Source organism: Scyliorhinus torazame, chromosome 3 (assembly GCF_047496885.1).
Source record: "Scyliorhinus torazame isolate Kashiwa2021f chromosome 3, sScyTor2.1, whole genome shotgun sequence".
Taxonomy (NCBI): domain Eukaryota; kingdom Metazoa; phylum Chordata; class Chondrichthyes; order Carcharhiniformes; family Scyliorhinidae; genus Scyliorhinus; species Scyliorhinus torazame.
The window spans coordinates 281,393,451-281,413,661 of record NC_092709.1 but is presented as its reverse complement, the minus strand read 5'-3'; the positions used below and the strand labels follow the sequence as shown (position 1 = coordinate 281,413,661).

Below are 20,211 nucleotides of genomic sequence, written 5' to 3'. Positions count from 1 at the left end.
TTAATAAACAAAAGGTCATCTGGACTCGAAACTTTAGCTCTTTTCTCTCCCTACAGACGCTGCCAGACCTGCTGCGATTTTCCAGCATTTTCTCTTTTGGTTTCAGATTCCAGCATTCGGAATCATTTGTTTTTATCCAGCAGTCCTGAGACACTGTTCCTCCACGCTTTATAAAATAAGTAAAATTTACAGTCTTGGATTGGATTTTGTTTATTGTCACGTGTACTAAGGTACAGTCAAAAGTATTTTTCGGCGAGCTGTTCAACAGTTCATTAAGTACATGAAAAGAAAAGGAAATAAAAGAAAATACATAATAGGGCAACACAAGGTAAAAGATCAGAACGATTGTAAGTTAAGTAAAAAGTGGATCTGATAGGGAGAGCTCCCAGAGAGTCACCATGCTCCGGCGCCACCTTGTGCAATCTTTTGAGCTAGGCTTCCACTCTGAGATCTCCCTGTCCAGTTATAACAGGAACTAGGATCGGAACAGTGCTCCTGGGACTACAGAACTGTCCACCAATAAAATTGGAAGTTGGCTCGCTCAGGTGGTATTTCCTGCCAAGAGGGGAGGGGCGGAGTACTCACCTCTTGCCATTTACTACTACATGGAGAGTTAAATTGCAAATGCGGGGCTTCTGATCTTTTTGGTAGTGGTGCGGGAAACTCTGCCTTCCAAAAAATCCTGGTCAACAGTCCATCACCCAATGCATGCCCAATGTCACTTCTTTTTTCTCGAAGTAGAGTGGTCAATAATGGAAGCCATATGCTCACCTTGTGTGCCAGTAAGTTACTGTGTACCTGTGTGAGTTGAATAGCTATGGTGCTTTTACATGTAGATCCCTTTGAAAATATGGGGATGCCAAGAGCATCAATTGTAAACTGAAGCTTCAATATATAGCTGCTGGAGCATATGCATTCACAGTAAGTAAATAAATAATTGTAAGGCCGTGAGAGATCTTGGTACAGGCAATAACTGGTGGGACAAGCTGGTGGGACAAGATTTTCTGTTTTAAAACATTTAGCATTTTGTACCAACTGCAAATTAACTTCTTTTGTAGATTCCTTAAGGTGTGCTATCTTTTACATTGGTTCCTGGTTGTACAGTAGCATGCTCAGTATTGATCTTTTGCACAACCGCCTGCTCGTCATGTTGCACTGCGCTCCATGGGAAAGACCACCACGAGGGCTAAATAAGGCAATCCTGCTCATTCCCATTTCACACTGCATCATTGGCCCACTTCATTGCTTCCTCAGCTCCATTTTGTGCCTTCTCATTTGGTTTTGTTTGCCAAACCACTTTTGTAAAGGATGAAATATTCCTTTGAAATATCTACACACTTTGTAATGGCTGCAACAATACTTTGCTCCCCGTAGATAGCCACCTGCCTTTGAAATGTAAAACCTGTAAAATATATGCCAGTCACTGTACTCCCTTTGATGGCTTTCCAGAGCTACAATCTACATGGAACAGTGTTCACCATTAAGTATTCAATAGGGCTGTCTGGCACCATCCTGATAAGTCAGAATCATTAACTGCTCCGCACTCTGGTACTGCCATTTTAATGCCAGAAGTGAAACTTCTATTGTTATTTATTCCATACAAGTCGAGGAAACTGCCCGTTTGCAATGTTTCGCCAGCAATTGCTTCTTTCTCCTTCCTATATGAGCCCCATAAAATCTTCCAATGTCGCAGCCCAGCAGAATAATTTTCTTTATGGAAAACGAGGGCAATTTGCAAATCGAACTGAAAGCGAAAATTATTCTGTTCAAAATATAAAGTGGCACATGTTAAATAAATTACTCACTCCAGGAAACGTGTGATGTAATCTTTGCTGCAGTGAGACCATATGAGAGGAGACTGATCATATTGCAACTGGCGAGACATGATGAAGTGATGCTTCTCCATTGGTTCGCAGTCATTGCCCTGTCCATCATGCTGGATGCCAAAGCTGAAATAAAGATAACAATCACGGTATTTCATCAGGATCATCACCAGAAGTAGGTCATTTCCTTTCTGTAATATTGCAAATATTATCCATTATTTTTAAAACAAACGCTGCAGAATTAAATTCCTGTGAGTGTTTCAGAGAACACAAGCTGCAATCTCTGGACCCGAGACACCCTTTCACAGTTCGTAAATCCCCAATTATAATGCGATGGCGGAAGATGTCCTGTATGCCCAAGGGACAGAGCAGGCAGTTCTAGAAGAGCCTTAGAGTTTGCAGATGGTCAAATCGGTACACGGTACTTTCTACCTGCGTGGACCAAAGTGAGCTCTGAAACGTGAATGTGCAGACTGGTACGGGAATCAGCTAACGGTGGGGACAGCAAATAGGAATGCTGTGGCGGGGACAGTACATTGAGGGGGATAGACACTGCTCCCTGCAGCAGGGAGTCCAAATTACTGTGTAGCCTGCCCAGTGCCAGGGTTCGGGACATCTGCTCAGGGCTGAAGAGGAACATACAGCGGGAGAGGGTTTATCCGGTTGTTGCGATCCATGTAGACACCAATGACAGAAGCAGGACAAAGGAAGAGGTTCTGCACTATCAGTATGAAGACACAGGCACTGAAGTAAGAAGCAGAACCACACAAGTAATAATCTCTGGATTATTATCTAAACTGCATGCAAATTGCATCGGGAAAATAAGATTTGGAAACTGAATGAGTGGCTCTAATGTGGGAGAGGTGGGTTCCAGATCACATGGCATTGAGGAAAGTGGGGACTGTAGCCTTCTGGGATGGCCACTTACAAAGGATCCCGGGAAATATGGCCACCTGCAAAGATCATGGGAAATATGGTCAACCCAGGACTCAGACGCTCAGAGCTTATGTATATTGGCAACTCAGATAACTAGACACTATGGAAACCCCCAGCTACTTTGCATTCTAATGGCCCATTTCCCCAGAACAAAAGACTTGTACTCAGGTAACAGATACAGAAACAGACTCATCGGCGCCACTCCCTTTGCTCAGAGAGCCCAAAAAGCCAGGGTCAATGACCGCTCAGGACACGCCCCGCCATCAAGGCACCCACCCCTTCATTGGCCAAAATCGAAGGCAGTAATTGAAGCCTGCCAAATTATTGGGTCCAAAGCTAAGGACTGCCCAAAAGAGTGTGAAACCCCAGAAGGATAAAGAGAGACACTGCCATGTGTTCAGCCTCTCTTGGCCCCGGCGCTCAGTCTCTCTTGGCCCCGACCTACGCCTAAAACCAAGTGTAGCATCACGATCAGTAGACAAGTTCAAGACCAACGATCTCTACCAGACGGATGAGCCCAGCAGAAACGAAGTCACTTTTCCAGACCCAGCCACGCAAGATCCGACCAAAGGCCTTGTTCCTCTGCATAAAGCCGGGTGCCTGAAGTTAAGTACAGGTTGTTGTAGTGTTAGGTGTAATTTAACTTGTAGTGTTTTATGTTGCATGCCAAAGTAATTCTTGTGTGTAAATAAACTATCATTGAACTTGAACTAACTAACTGATAATTTGGTCTTTGATCGATATCTGGCAAAACCTTGTGGTGGTATCATTTGATACCTGGCGACTCTGAAAAGCAATATCATCATTAATAACTGTCATATCAGTATCTAGTTAAAAAGAGCAACAGGACTATACCATTGGAAGGGTCTACACCTCAACCATGCTGGAACCATTGCCCTGTCGAGTCGTATAACTAGGGAATTAGAGAGGGATTTATATTTAGGAGGGGAAGGGATCAAGCTTGGGGAGATGTAGCAAATCAAAGGGTAGAGTCCAGACAGGACAGCAAAACAATAATATGGGAAATGAGGGTCAGAGAATGGCAGGAAGGGACAAAGAGAAAAAGGTGTAAAAATACACCAATAGGCTAGAACAAAGATAACAAAAATACAAGACTAAAGGCTCTGTATCTGAATGCACATAGCATTCAGAACAAAGCAAATGATAGCGCACATTAAAGTAAATAAATATGATCCCAAAAGCCATTATGGAGGCATGGCTGCAGGAAGGTTGGTTCCTGAATATTAAGGGCTAAATAGCATTTAAGAAGAATAGAAGGCTCGGGAAAGGTGGAGAGAATAGCACTACTGCTCAAGGATGGCATTGGTGCAATAGTTAAAGGTGACCTCAGTAGGAGGTCAGGATGTAGAATCAGTTGCATGAAGATGCAGAACAGTCGGGGAAAGAAGTCACTCATAACCACATTAGTTGAATCTATAGAACTCTTTGCCACAGAAGGCTGTGGAGGCCAAATCACTGAGTGTCTTTAAGACAGAGATCAATAGGTTCTTGATCAATAAGGGGATCAAGGGTAATGGGGAGAAGGCAGGAGAACAGGGATGAGAAAAATATCAGTCATGATTGAATGGCGGAGTTTAAATTTAAATAAGGACAACTATGATGGCATGAAAAATGAACTAGCTGAAATGAACTGGGACATTAGGCTCGGGGATACATCAATAGGAAAGCAGTGGCAGGCATTTAAGGGAATATTTCAGAATACTTGGAATATTCCTATCAGAGAGAACATTTCTTAAAAGAGGACCCATGGTTAACTGGAGGATTTAAGGAATCAGCAGCGCCCCCTCACCGATGCTGCGACCAATGAGGAGCTAGCGGTCGAGTGTAAAACACCCAGTCGCCACAAAATAAACAGCTGGAGAATTTCCAAGTCCGTGGCCACGCATGCACACGGTGACGAACTGCAGCGGTCTCGCCATACAACATGGTGCCGGCCGTGCATGGAGCCGACTTGCCAGATAGTGCCACCCTGGCCACGCCCTGGCCATCCCCTGCCCACCACACACCAGTCCCTCCGGCCCTCGCGGAAGCCTCCCCGGAGAGCAGCACGGCTCCGCCTGACTAGCGGTGCTGGACATAGTCCACGGCCTCCACGACAGGTTCCGGCACGCCTGGGGCCACACGCCCCTGTTCCTTAATTACAAGAAGAATTGAACAAAAAAGTAGGAAACCTGTGCTTCAGTTACAACAGGGCATTGGTGAGACCATATTTTGAAGCGTCATTTTGGGCGCAATTGGTGGGTTGTTTCTCGACAGCCATGTTAGTGAGATCGCGGCCCGTATTTCACGGCACTTAGTGCTGGAAATGAGCCCCCAACAAGCATATCTCCATTACTGGCTGCCTCGCCATCTGATTCGCCAGAAACGCACCTCAGCGTCTCGCTGACGGGGAGCTACTTTTAAACACTCCCTCAGCACTCACTCCAGTCAACACACTGGCATGGCAGAGTGCAGACCTACTCCTCGCTTTGGGGATGCCGACCTGGCCAGAATTCTCAACGCTGTAGAGATGGGACATCCGGTTCCCCCGAAGGGGTCGGAGGATCAGCAGCGGGGTCACCAGTAACCCCTGGGAGGCAGTGACAGCAGCTGTCAGTGTGTGCAGCATGACCAGGAAGAATAGCATCCAATGTTGGAAGAAGATCAACGAAGTCCACCGAGCTGCAAGGTAAGTTATCAACACTCTCCTGGCATCAGTTCCGCATGCCACCTCTCAAATTCCCAAATCCCCGCCCCAAACCATTGGCTGACACCTCACACCCTCCTTGCATCCATTCTTCATGCTTGTTCCTCAGCACCCCCGGCACAACCCCATCATGTCCAGTTGTGGTAGCCACACATGACACCTGTTATAGACTCCCCACGATACATTAAGCACAAGACTTACAAAGCCCTCTCTTTGTCCCCACAGGAGGAGATAACCCATAATAAGCGGGAAAGGACCAAGGCGGTGGTGGTGGGGGTGGGGGGAGTACCAGAGATCTGAGACCTTACCTTTTATGAAGAACGGGCCCTGGAAATTGCTGCATTGACCGAGGGGAGAGCAGTCATCGGCAGTGATGCTGGCCTGTGCCGCAGACGTGAGGGTCCACTGCTCCTTCATCCAGATGACCTGACTCAAGTGAATTGTTCATGTCAGATAAAATGATCCTTCCCTCTCACTGACCATATGTTTATTCTCTCGAAGGATCTCCATCTGATGTGGGCGGGCCATCCGGAGTCATCCCCACCCCCGCCACTCAAGGGACCACCTCGGAGGAGAGCTGCAAAGACACCACCATCGAGGCATCACGTCTATTTATTGGAGAGGCGGTAGCCTGGTGGTATGGTCACTGGACTAATAAATCAGAGACCCAGAGTAATGCTCTGAAGATCCAGGTTCAAATCCTGCCACTGCAGATGGTGAAATTTGAATTCAATAAAAATCTGGAATTAAAAGTCTAATGATGACCATTGTTGATTGTCTTAAAAACCCTTCTGGTTCATAATGCCCTAGGGAAGGAAATCTACCATCTTTATCTGGTCCAGCTTATGTGTGACTCCAGATCCAAAACAATATGGTTGACTCTTAATTGCCTCTCAAGGGCAATTAGGGATGGGCAATAAATGCTGGCACAGTCTGCGGCGCCAACATCCCATGAACATATGTAACAAAAAATTATCCTCACCTTCCACCAGCGCAGAGACACACATCTCAGTGGGCGGGATTAGTGGACAGACTTCTGTGGCACAACCTAGTTCGCACCACACAGTTGCTGATGCACATCAGCTGGAGGCCAGAACATCCATGGGACTCATCAGTTGTAGGTTTGCTGGGTCCCAGAACTTTGCTGAGTCCAAGTCAGATGCAGTGCCTCTGGAAAACCTTATTTCAGAGCTGATGCAGATGCTAAGTATGGCCGTGAAATTCAGGAGGGGAGGTCACCAATATTCCTGCGAATAGCTGATTGGTGGAGTCCCAAAGGCTCAGACGCAGGAGATAATGCCAACAACGTGTGGAACAAAGGCCAACACTGCTAGGGTGGCGTCCGCAGTAGAAAGCCTGCAGCACAGCGTTTTCATCTTGAGTGATGGTGTCCAAAGCATGGCTCAGTCTATGATGACCTTGGCCGATGGCCTTGACATCATGCCCCAATCGCTGAATGACATGTCCCATATGCGAGTAGACATTGCCAGGGCACTGCACAGTTTAGTCCAGTCACTGAGGAGCATCATTGAGGGCGTTGACACCATGGTGCAGACAACGGGGCGGCATCAGGACTGGCAAAGCCGGATGACACACAGGCCTCTGGTGCTCGCTACAGTTGCCCTTCCATCCCATGGAGACCCCCAGGGCCCTACAGGCACCGTCAGGGAGGAGGAAGCGCTGGAGGCCAACCCGGGGCCTGCCACCAAGGAGACAACGGCAGTTTACAGTTCTTCAGAATCCCCCCACTGGCGCATCTCAAGGGCAACGGGCAGAACAGGGTGGCAGGGCAAAGCTTGTGACACCGGTAGGTAGGTCAGCCGGGACCCTCTACAGTGCAGAAGGAGGCCATTCAGCCCATCAAGTCTGCACTGACCCTCCTACCTAGGCCCATACCCCCAAGCTATCCCTGTAACCCAGTAATCCCATCTGATCTTTGGGACACTAAGGGGCAATTTAGAATGGCCAATCCACCTAAGCTGCACATTTTTGGATAGTGGGAGGAAACCGGAGCACCTGGAGGAAACCCACGCAGGCATGGGGAGAAAGGGAAAACTGCACACAGACAGTCATCCGAAGCCTGAATTGAACCCGGGTCCCTGGCACTGGGAGGCAACAGTGCTAAGTACTGTGCCACTGTGCCCGTTCCACGAAAGGAGGGGAATTGAGGGGGAAGTGGGGAACGGATGGAAGAAGCCTCATCCTATGAGAAACGGGTGAGGATAAGGGCCTCCCTGGACCCTTGCAACCCTTGTTGCCCTTGAGATGCGCCAGTGGGGGGATTTGAAGAACTGGAAAATTGTCCTCCATCCTCTGGTTTCTCCTGAGGCTCCTCCCCATTCTCGTGCACCATCCCCTCCTGGTCCAGCTCCTCCTACTTCCTCATAGGGAGCGCATACCTCTCCTCCTCCAGCATGTTGCCCCGCTGCTGTGCCAGGTTGTGGAGGGCACAGCAGACCAACACAAAGCAGTACACCTCCCTATGGGGAGTGTACTGCAGGGCACCACCAGAACGGTCCAGGCATGGGAACTGCATTTTGAACAGTCCGATGTATCGCTCAATGACAGCACAGGTGGCAACATGTTCCTCATTATATTTGGTCTCCATCTCAGTCTCCACACTGGCAGCATCAGCCAGGACCTCAGTGGGCACCCCTCACCCCTCAAGAGCTAACCCGTCATCCTATGTTGTCCTCAAAAAAGCCGGCGATCCCCTAGTGTCCCAGGATATAGCTATCATGCCACTCCTTGGGAAGCGTGCACACAAGTTGATTATTCAGGGAGTGGAACCACGTCCTGTTAATTGAACAAAGAACAAAGAAAAGTACAACACAGGAACAGGCCCTTCGGCCCTCCAAACCTGTGCTGACCATGCTGCCCGTCTAAACTAAAATCTTCTACACTTCCTGGGTCCGTATCCCTCCAATCGCATCCTATTCATGCATTTGTCAAGATGCCCCTTAAATGTCACTATCGTCCCTGCTTTCACCACCTCCTCCAGCAGCGAGTTCCAGGCACCCACTACCCTCTGTGTAAAAAACTTGCCTTGTACATCTCCTCTAAACCTTGCCCCTCGCACCTTAAACCTATGCCCCCTAGTAACTGACCCCTCTACCCTGGGAAAAAGCCTCTGACTGTCCAGTCTGTCTATGCCCTCATAATTTTGTAGACCTCTATCAGGTCACCCCTCAATCTCCGTCGTTCCAGTGAGAACAAACCGAGTTTATTCAACTACTCCTCATAGGTAATGCCCTCCATACCAGGCAACATCCTGGTAAATCTCTTCTGCACCCTCGCTAAAGCCTCCACATCATTCTGGTAGTGTGGCGACCCTGAAACATTCCGTGTGCCTTCTTGACTACCTTCTCCACCTGTGTTGCCCCTTTCAGTGACCTGTGGAGCTGTACACCTAGGTCTCTCTGACTTTCAATACTCTTGTGGGTTCTACCATTCACTGTATATTCCCTACCTGCATTAGACCTTCCAAAATGCATTACCTCACATTTGTCCGGATTAAACACCATAATGAAGGGCACAGTCTGATGCCCCGGTGCGCGCAAGCTGACATTACTCCCTGGACCTGGGGCATCCCGGCGATGGCAGAGAATCCTGCAGCTTGGGCATATTGGTGGGCTTGGTCCAGCTAAAAATTGATATAGCCTGCTGCCCGGGCAGACTGGCCACCCGTGACCTCACAAATGCACTTGTGGCTGTGATATGCTGCACATGTCCCCACTCACGGCCTGCAATGAACCTGTTGCATAGAGATTCAGCTCTGCGCTGACCTCCATGGCCTCCGGGAGCAGGTGCCCTTGTCCTCCATGGGATGTTAACTCCCTGAGAATGTGGCACAGGTGCCGCACTGTCTCTTTCATGAGACGGAGTCTCCTGCAGCACATGCTGTCCGTCATCTCTTTAAAACTCAACAACACCTGTACATCCTGGGCCGTTGCTGGCGTCACCCTCTGGTTTCCTCATGGGCCTGATGGGTGGCCGGGTCTTCAGGGTGTCTGGTGCCCCCTGCACATGGGGTGCCGTCTTCAGCCTGTGTTGATGCTGCTGCCTTCTCTGACGTCTGATCTGAGCTGCCACCAGCAACGGGATGGCAGCCTCTGCGGAACTGACATAATCAGCTATATTGTTATATCTCTAAGGAATTGGAGAAGGAGAGAGACCAACAATGAGTTTGGCCTTCAATCCCCAAAGCTTCCCCCGCCCTTATCTGTCTCGCCTTCTCTCAGAGTGCCATCCACCGAGCCAGTTGTGCTGGGGAACCTCACTCTGCACAATCACCCCCGGCCACATCAGGAGGGCCGCGACACCTGCAGGGAACAGTAAGCAGACCATGCTCAAGTGCCCTCCCCGACCCATACACTCAAACTATTGTCGCAAGGATACCCCCAGTACTGAAGCCCAGCTCTTGAGTGTCGAATTGTTGGATGCTGCCTCTGTGGTGCTGACAATTCCAGAGTTCAGGCAAATTGTTGAGGCTTCAAAGTTTGATTGAAATGCAAAATGCAATAATCATCGTCTGAGACATGGCACGTGCACCCACGAGAAGCCACATGAGATGTGTGAAGTGCTCTCACAACGAGCAAGGCCAATTCCTTATTAACAACAGACTTCAGTTGTGAAGATCGAGGCTGCTCACAGTCAAAGGGAGTTAAAGTGACCGTCATCTACCAAGAACAGGGCTCTGTCCTGGGAGAGTTTGGTAGGACAGACAGGCAGCAGCTGTAGTCGCCCCTGTTATGGGTCTCCACAATATTTAAAGATGGCTTGTAGGCCTCACGAAGAAAAAGACTCACAGTTCACCCACCCCCCCCCCCCCCACACCCACCCCCAGCCCAGGGATAACCGTGACCTGGAATGCTTCAGCCCCCCAACCAAGCCCAACCTCCCCGAGGCATGATTGTTTGCTGGGGAGCAGATTAATTCGCAGGGGACAGTTATATTCAACTTCAATCTCACTGATTAGATGAAAATTGGGGTTAATGATATGTTCGCCACATTTGGCCGTGATCGGAACTTGCCATCAGGAGCAGGCCAGTTAGATTGCAAACTGATTTGTGCCCTCAATTTTGGTTTTCCTGCTATTTAACCGGCGTGCCCAGATCTATGCCGGATGTAACGCAGTGATAAATCGCACCCCACATCTTTAAAACTGTGTATATCTGTGGTCTCCTCATTAAAGGAAGAATGCAAATGCATTGGAGGCAATTCAGAGAGGGTACAAGATTGATAATTGGAATGAGCGAGTTGTCTCATGACGAAAGTTGAACAGACTTGGCTTGCTTCCACCACAGTCGGAAGTATATAAGATACTTAACAGTCTTGACAAGGTGGGTGTGGACAGGATGTTTCCTCTTATGGGCGAGGCCAGAACTAGGGGCACTGTTTTAAAATTAGGAGCCGTCCTTTAAGGACAGAGATGAGGAGATTTTCTTTTTGCTCTGAGAGGGTTGTGTGACTTTGAAACTCACTATCTCAGAGACCATGGAAGCAGGGGTCATTGAATATTTTTAAGACTAAGGTAAAATGATTCTTGCTAAGCAAGGGAATCAAATGTTATCGGGTGTAAATGGGAATGTAAAATTCGAAACACAATTAGATCAGCCATGAGCTTACTGAATGCCAGAGCAGGCTCGAGGGGCCGAATGGCCAACTTATACTCCTCTTTTGTATGTTTGTATGTCTAAAGAATTGAAAGCATGTATGACTCCACAATATCCACAGCACGGTAGCACATGTGGCTAGCACTGTGGCTTCACAGCGCCAGGTTCCCAGGTTCGATTCCCCACTGGGATTCCGGCTATGCGGAGTCTGCACGCTCGCCCCGTGTCTGCGTGGGTTTCCTCCGGGTGCTCCGGTTTCCTCCCGCAGTCTAAAGACGTGCAGGTTAGGTGGATTGGCCATTCTAAATTGCCCTTAGTGTCCAAAAAGATTAGGAGGTTATTGGGTTGCAGGGATAGGGTGGAAGTGAGGGCTTAAGTGGGTCGGTGCAGACTCGATGGGCCGAATGGTCTCCTTCTGCATTGGATGCTCTATGTATGTTCTATGTTCTATGATGCTGCATTATTTTGCCTGTATCAGTTCAGTTTAAGAGAGGGACATTGAGCAACCTGAGAACAGATCACTTGCCCACCCAATCTCCAGTAGTGCAAAGACCTGATTGAACCTGAGAAAGAACTAGAAAATATTAAAATCTAAGAGGCTGAAAGAGAAGAAATACATGTTTCCATGCAGAATTAATGTTTTCTTAAAGAAGGGAGCAGATGACAGATCTTCCCAAGGTGACAGCATCTGACATAATAATGGTTTGTGAGTACTCAACGATTATTTCAAAATTCATTCCTATTGAAAGGTTCGTACAAAATAATCTTCACACAGGAAAATATGTGAAGTAAACATCATTTAAAGGTTTCAAAAACAGCACTTTTGAATATGTAATTTGCAGCCAACAAAGCACCATGCACTTACTTGATCCATTAACATATGTTCTCTAATTAAACTCTAACAAAGCCCAAACAACAATCCAAATAATATTAGCCCACAAAAGGGGAACATAGCTAACCAGGTTTCTGTATTTTTCGTATGCTGTTCTCCATTCCTGTTGCATCTCACTGGAGCACAGTTTCAAAGATACAGCTTGATTTGCAATGCTGCTTCATGCATGATTATTCCAAAATTATTTACAGCATCAAAATTATTTTGGTCTGGTATGGTTCCGTTCTCATTTTCCAACAGTGAATTACCTGCCAACATCATTGATTTTAATCTTTCCAAACCTAGGACCACTGCGGTCAAATGCAGCATCGCAGACAAGGCACCGACAGCGTACACAGAACACAGGCCCAGATTTCTGTCCCCAGGTAAGCTGCACAGTCGGGTGACTTTCTGCCTTAGCCGACCTGATCTTTAAAAATGTCCACCTACAGTTTGGATTTTCACTTTGACTTTGGGGGGGGGGGGTGGAAGTGAGGGGGCGGTGTGCTGACCTAGGAGTCAAGAGGGGTTACACCGGAACTGATGTCGAGGCTGCTAGGTGCAGAGGCTGGCTAGATGGAAGACTTGCCTCTGTGCAGTGGGACTGTCTATAAACAAAATATATTTTTTTAAAACAACCCTCCAGCCCTCAACACACCTCACCAGTCCGTCCCCCCCCCCCCCACCCCCAAAGTCCCACCCATACCAACCTGTGCCAGCCTATGCCTTGGACACGCCCCTTAGCCCCCACACCCCCGAAGCCAACCCATATCCCTCTAACCATCACCATGGCCTCTTGAGCCCAATATTCCAACGACTGCCAATTAATCACAAACCATGTGAAGCTTTACTCCTTTCATGTCAACTCATCTGGTATCATAGGACCTTGCATGACAGCTTTTACAGCTGGACAGTTCCAATGAGTGTGCGTGTAGAAAGTGCAGAACCATATTCACTTCTAACAATCCCAGAGGGTGATTAACCTCTTCCAAAGGGGTACTGGGACCCTATCCAAAGGGGAAGGTTACCGTATCTCTACAAAGGGTAGTATCTAGCTAGCCAAACAAATCCACCAAGTTTAGACATGCTCTTATCTGGTCCAATCTGCACTCACTGGAGTCCACAATCCTGACCTTCCAAAATCTTACTTCAATGAAGGGAGCTGGTGATTTAGTTGGCCAGCTGCCTCCGTAAACCCCACATGTGCGGTGCGAACCCTGGTCCAATTCCAATCCCACCCTGCCAGGTTCAGGGGCAAGACGTCGACATTTTGGCCATTTCCAGGACACAGTTTTCCCAACCTGTGAAACTGGTGTGTGTATTTGCATATAAGAGATAAAATGTGATACCTGTGACCAATCTCATGGGCGATGGTAAATGCTACTGGCAATCCAGAATCTTCATTAATGTTGCAACTTCGAAGTGGTTGACACATTCCTGAGACATGAGACAAACCTAACGTCTCACAGGGGCGATTCATTCCAGCACAGATATCCATCCTGCAATAAAAAGGCATTTAGATTATTTAGAAATTATGATACATAGTGCCCGTAGTTTCCTAGATTAAAATATATGCCTAAATTTTGTAAACTTTTCATACCAATCAGCAAAAGCAAAAAAAAAATTGTACGCTAACAGAAATCGCCTCAAACAATAATGGCCAAAGGAATGTGGAAGTCTTATGCCATATTCGTCTTTAAATCCCTCTGTGGCAATTCATGTTCAAAGCCTCCAAACCATTGTTTATAAACAGCAGGCAGAGCATTTTCAATAAATTGCCAAAGCATTTCAGTCTTAATGTAATACTTTCTGCTGCTACCGTTAGGAAAACAAAGGTAGTTTTAAGGGATTTATAGTTTTATTGGTAAACATTAGAAATAAGTGAGTTTAATTTAATATTTCTGTGCCTGGAAGAGTAAAACCTATTGTTAGATTCATTCTGGACAACGATATTTGTATATGTGGGGGCTGGTTAAGTTCCCACTGTGCTTCGAAAGGTCTATGGCGTGAAGAATAAATAGAAGTGAGTTTGAAACTGTGAGTCGGTCAACAGGAGGCCACTTCTGAAGGGAAGAACATTCCTTTGTTCTTAGTTTTAACTGAAGCCAGAACAGTTGGAGTCAGGTAACTAAGGAGTGAACAGCTCTTAATCCTGCCAAGAGAAGCTGGACAGGACAAGGGAGTTACAAAGTAACAAGCTCTCAAGGGACAAGATAAAATACCGATTACCAGGGAATTGGGACAGAAAGACTGTCTGAGAAGTTTGGAGTTAAGTGAACAGAGACCAAGGTATTGTTCAAAAGAATTTGGGGAAGAGTAAACAAAGTGTTCTGAATTAAAGGGTTAAGCACAGTAATAGAACATAGAACATTACAGCGCAGTACAGGCCCTTCGGCCCTCGATGTTGCGCCGACCTGTGAAACCACTCTAAAGCCCATCTACTCTATTCCCTTATCGTCCATATGTCTATCCAATGACCATTTGAATGCCCTTAGTGTTGGCGAGTCCACTATTGTTGCAGGCAGGGCATTCCACGCCCTTACTACTCTCTAAGTAAAGAACCTACCTCTGACATCTGTCCTATATCTATCTCCCCTCAATTTAAAGCTATGTCCCCTCGTGCTAGACATCACCATCCGAGGAAAAAGGATCTCACTGTCCACTCTATCTAATCCTCTGACCATCTTGTATGCCTCAATGAAGTCACCTCTTAACCTTCTTCTCTCTAACAAAAACAGTCTCAAGTCCCTCAACCTTCCCTCATAAGATGTTCCCCCATACCAGGCAACATTCTGGTAAATCTCCTCTGCACCCTTTCCAATGCTTCCACATCCTTCCTATAATGCGGCGACCAGAATTGCACGCAATACTCCAAATGCGGCCGCACCAGAGTTTTGTACAGCTGCAACATGACCTCATGGCTCCGAAACTCAATCCCTCTGCCAATAAAAGCGAACACACCATACGCCTTCTTAACAACCCTCTCAACCTGGGTGGCAACTTTCAGGGATCTATGTACATGGACACCGAGATCTCTCTACTCATCCACACTACCAAGAATCTTACCATTAGCCCAGTACTCTGTCTTCCTGTTATTCCTTCCAAAATGAATCACCTCACACTTTTCTGCATTAAACTCCATTTGCCACCTCTCAGCCCAGCGCTGCAGCTTATCTATGTCCCTCTGTAACTTGTAACATCCTTCCGCACTGTCCACAACTCCACCGACTTTAGTGTCATCTGCAAATTTACTCACCCATCCTTCTACGCCCTAGTCCAGGTCATTTATAAAAATGATAAACAGCAGTGGCCCCAAAACAGATCCTTGTGGTACACCACTAGTAACTGGACTCCAGTCTGAACATTTCCCATCAACCACCACCCTTTGTCTTCTTCCAGCTAGCCAATTTCTGATCCAAACTGCTAAATCACCCTGAATCCCATGCCTCCGTATTTTCTGCAATAGCCTATCGTGGGGAATCTTATCAAACGCTTTACTGAAATCCATATACACCACATCAACTACTTTACCCTCATCCAACTGTTTGGCCACCTTCTCAAAGAACTCAATGAGGTTTGTGAGGCACGACCTCTCCTTCACAAAACCGTGTTGACTATCTCTAATCAAATTATTCCTTTCCAGATGATTACACATCCTATCTCTTATAAACCTTTTCAAGACCTTGCCCTCAACAGAAGTAAGGCTCACTGGTCTATAGTTACCGGGGTTGTCTCTACTCCCCTTCTTGAACAAGGGGACAACATTTGCTATCCTCCAGTCTTCTGGCACTTTTCTGTAAACAAAGATGACTTAAAGATCAAAGACAAAGGCTCAGCAATCTCCTCCCTAGCTGCCCAGAGAATCCTAGGATAAGGCCCATCTGGCCATGGGGACTAATCTATTTTCACACTTTCCAGAATTGCTAACACCTCCTCCTTATGAACCTCAAGCCCTTCTCGTCTAGTAGCCTGAATCTCAGTATTCTCCTCGACAATATTGTCTTTTTCCTGTGTGAATACTGACGAAAAATATTCATTTAGCACCTGTCCTATCGCCTCGGACTCCACGCACAACTTCCCAGTACTGTCCTTGACTGGCCCTACTCTTACCTGAGTCATTCTTTTGTTCCTGACATATCTATAGAAAGCTTTAGGGTTATCCTTGATCCTACCTGCCAAAGACTTCTCATGTCCCCTCCTGGCTCTTCTTAGCTCTCTCTTTAGGTCCATCCTAGCTAACTTATAACTCTCGAGCGCTCTACCTGAACCTTCATGTCTCATCTTTACATAAGCCTCCTTCTTCCTCTTGACAAGTGTTTCGACTGCTTTAGTAAACCACAGTTCCCTCGCTCAACCATTTCCTCCCTGCCTGACAGGTACATACTTATCAAGGACATGCAGTAGCTGTTCCTTGAACAAGCTCCACATTTCCATTGTGCCCATCCCTCTCCATCCGAAGCATCCTAAGTCTTGCCTCATTGCATCATAATTGCCTTTCCCCCAGATATAACTCTTGCCCTGCAGTATACACCTATCCCTTTCCATCACTAAAGTAAACGTAACCGAATTGTGGTCACTATCACCAAAGTGCTCATCTACCTCCAAATCTAACACCTGTCCTGGTTCATTACCCAGTACCAAATCCAATATGGCCTCGCCTCTCGTTGGCCTATCTACATACTGTGTCAGGAAACCCTCCTGCACACATTGGACAAAAATCTAAAATACTCGAACTATAGCGTTTCCAGTCAATATTTGGAAAGTTAAAGTCCCCCATAACAACTACCCTGTTGCTTTGGCTCCTATCCAGAATCATCTTTGCAATCCTTTCCTCTACATCTCTGGAACTTTTCGGAGGCCTACAGAACACTCCTTTCCAGTTTCTAAACTCAGCCCATACTACCGCAGTAGACGAGTCCTCATCAAACGTCCTTTCTGCCACTGTAATACTGTCCTTGACTAACAATGCCACCCCACCCCCTCTTTTACCACCTTCCCTGAGCTTACTCAAATATCTAAACCCCGGCACCTGCAACAACCATTCCTGTCCCTGCTCTATCCATGTCTCCGAAATGACCAAAACATCAAAATCCCAGGTACCAACTGTAGCACCATCGATCACACACAAGGCGAGACGTAAAGAACTTCAATCGAGGCTTTATTGAGCAGACTTGTTCAGACACGTTCCCCAGCAGCTCACTCACAGAATGCAGCTGCGGGGATTACCCAGGTTCTTATATCCCTCCTATCTGGGTGGAGCCCAGTAGGTGGAGGATCCAATCGGGATCCAGCATCTGTCCTCCAATAGCTGCTCGGCATTCCTGGTGTACCGTATTACCCCTGATACATACCACCACATTCTCCCCTTGTTAAAAAGGAACCCGGCGGGGTGGTGGGTGGTATGGTGGTAGGGGTTTACAGGGTCGGTACCTTAACCATTGAACTATATACAATCATGCCGCTTTTACTGGGCCACCAAATTATTCACATTTTACCCGATTTGCACCGTTAACTATTTACAACAATGCCGCTTTGCTGGGCCACTGAATTATATACATCTTAAGTCGATTCGATGAGTCGAGATGGTGCTCTGGTCGCCCTTTCCGATCGTCTCAGCCCGGGTGGTGGTGGTGCTGGCTCGGGTCCGTTCGACTCTGGGAGCATCGCGCTGTCCCCTTCTGTTTCCATACTCCTGGACGGGCCTGGGAGGAGGACTGATCCCCCCGGGAAGGGGGTGGCTGTGGGGTGCACCGGCGGGAGTGAGGGGGAGATGATTTGTATTGGGGGGGGGGTGGGGAGCTCCGGCGGGCGCCAGGTCCCGCAGAGAGACCGTGTCCTGTCGGCCGTCTGGGTACACCACGTAGGCGTACTGCGGGTTTGCGTGGAGTAGATGTACCTTTTCCACCAGCGGGTCTGATTTGTGCGCCCGCACATGTTTCCGGAGCAGGATGGGTCCCAGGGCCGCCAGCCAGGTCGGCAGCGACGTTCCGGAGGAGGACTTCCTGGGGAAGACAAGGAGGCGCTCGTGAGGCGTTTGGTTAGTGGTGGTACACAGCAGGGACCGGATAGAATGAAGTGCATCCGGGAGGACTTCCTGCCAGCAGGAAGTTGGGAGACTCCTAGACCGTAGGGCCAGTAGGACGGTCTTCCAGACCGTTCCGTTCTCCCTCTCTACCTGCCCATTCCCCCGGGGGTTGTAGCTGGTCGTCCTGCTCGAGGCAATGCCCTTGCTGAGCAGGAATTGACGCAGCTCGTCACTGATGAAGGAGGACCCCCTGTCGCTATGGATGTAGGCGGGGAAACCGAACAGGGTAAAGATGGTGCCGAGGGCTTTAATGATCGTGGCCGCAGTCATGTCGGGGCAGGGGATGGCGAAGGGGAAGCGGGAGTATTCGTCAACGACGTTAAGAAAGTACGTGTTGCGATCGGTGGAGGGGAGGGGGCCTTTGAAATCCAAACTGAGGCGTTCAAAGGGACGGGAAGCCTTTATCAGGTGCGCTCTATCTGGCCTGAAAAAATGCGGTTTGCATTCTGCGCAGATTTGGCAGATCCTGGTGACTGTTCGGACGTCCTCGACGGAGTAAGGGAGGTTGTGGGCCTTTATGAAGTGGTAGAAACGAGTGACCCCCGGGTGGCAGAGGTCCTCGTGGAGGGCTTGGAGATGGTCCACTTGTGCGTTGGCACAAGTGCCGCGAGATAGGGCATCAGACGGCTCGTTCAGCTTTCCGGGACGGTACAAGATCTCGTAGTTGAAGGTGGAGAGTTCGATCCTCCACCGCAAGATCTTGTCGTTCTTTATCTTGCCCCGCTGCGCATTATTGAACATGAAGGCTACCGACCGTTGGTCAGTGAGGAGAGTGAATCTCCTGCCGGCCAGGTAATGCCTCCAGTGACGCACAGCTTCCACTATGGCTTGGGCCTCCTTTTCTACTGAGGAGTGGCGAATTTCTGAAGCGTGTAGGGTCCGGGAGAAAAAGGCCACGGGTCGGCCTGCTTGGTTGAGCGTGGCCGCCAGAGCGACGTCGGACGCGTCGCTCTCGACTTGGAAGGGGAGGGACTCGTCGATGGCGCGCATCGTGGCCTTTGCGATATCCGTTTTGATGCGGCTGAAGGCCTGGCGGGCCTCCGCCGACAGGGGAAAAGTAGTGGACTGGATTAGTGGGCGGGCCTTGTCTGCGTACTGGGGGACCCACTGGGCGTAATAAGAAAAGAAGCCCAGGCAGCGTTTCAGGGCTTTGGTACAGTGGGGGAGAGGGAACTCCATGAGGGGGCGCATGCGTTCGGGGTCGGGGCCTATCACTCATTACGCACTACGTAGCCCAGGATGGCTAGACGGTCGGTGCTAAACACGCATTTTTCCTCGTTGTAGGTGAGGTTGAGGGCGTTAGCAGTCTGGAGGAATTTGCGGAGGTTGGAGTCGTGGTCCTGCTGGTCGTGGCCGCAGATGGTGGCGTTGTCGAGGTACGGGAACGTGGCCCGTAAAACGTGCTGGTCGACCATTCGGTCCATCTCTCGTTGGAAGACCGAGACTCCGTTCGTGACGCCGAATGGAACCCTTAAGAAGTGGTATAGCCGCCCGTCTGCTTCGAAGGCAGTGTACTTGCGGTCACCCGGGCGAATGGGGAGCTGGTGGTAGGCGGACTTAAGGTCCACGGTGGAGAAGACCTTGTACTGTGCAATCCGATTGACCATGTCAGATATGCGGGGAAGAGGGTACGCATCTAGCTGCGTGTACCTGTTGATGGTCTGACTATAGTCTACGACCATCCTTTGCTTCTCCCCTGTCTTCACTACTACCACCTGGGCTCTCCAGGGACTATTGCCGGCCTGGATTATGCCTTCCTTCAGCAGCCGCTGTACTTCGGACCTGATAAACGTCCGGTCCTGGGTGCTGTACCGTCTGCTCCTAGTGGCGACGGGTTTGCAATCCGGGGTGAGGTTCGCAAACATGGAGGGCGGTTCGACCTTGAGTGTCGCGAGGCCGCAGATAGTCAGTGGGGGTATAGGGCCGCCAAATTTGAATGTTAAGCTCTGGAGGTTGCATTGGAAGTCCAACCCCAGTAGGGTGGGAGCGCAGAGGTGGGGAAGGACGTACAGCCGGTAATTTTTGAACTCTCTCCCCTGCACCGTTAGGTTTGCGATGCAGAACCCTTTGATTTCAACGGAGTGGGACCCCGCCGCTAGGAAGATTTTTTGGGTGCTTGGCCGAATTACAAGGGAACAGCGTCTTACCGTGTCCGGGTGAATAAAACTCTCCGT

General features: G+C 48.6%; 1 protein-coding gene across 1 annotated transcript in view; it reads right to left on the bottom strand.

Moving 5' to 3' along the window:
- The window catches only part of LOC140409143 (A disintegrin and metalloproteinase with thrombospondin motifs 12-like), a 951,810-nt gene that overhangs the window by 584,171 nt on the left and 347,428 nt on the right, over positions 1-20,211 (bottom strand). The window contains exons 7-8 of the mRNA XM_072497322.1: positions 13,302-13,451; positions 1,806-1,949 (exon numbers count right to left, since the gene is read on the bottom strand). Coding sequence (XP_072353423.1) covers positions 1,806-1,949; positions 13,302-13,451 — 294 coding nt within the window. The remainder of the gene's footprint in view (positions 1-1,805; positions 1,950-13,301; positions 13,452-20,211) is intronic.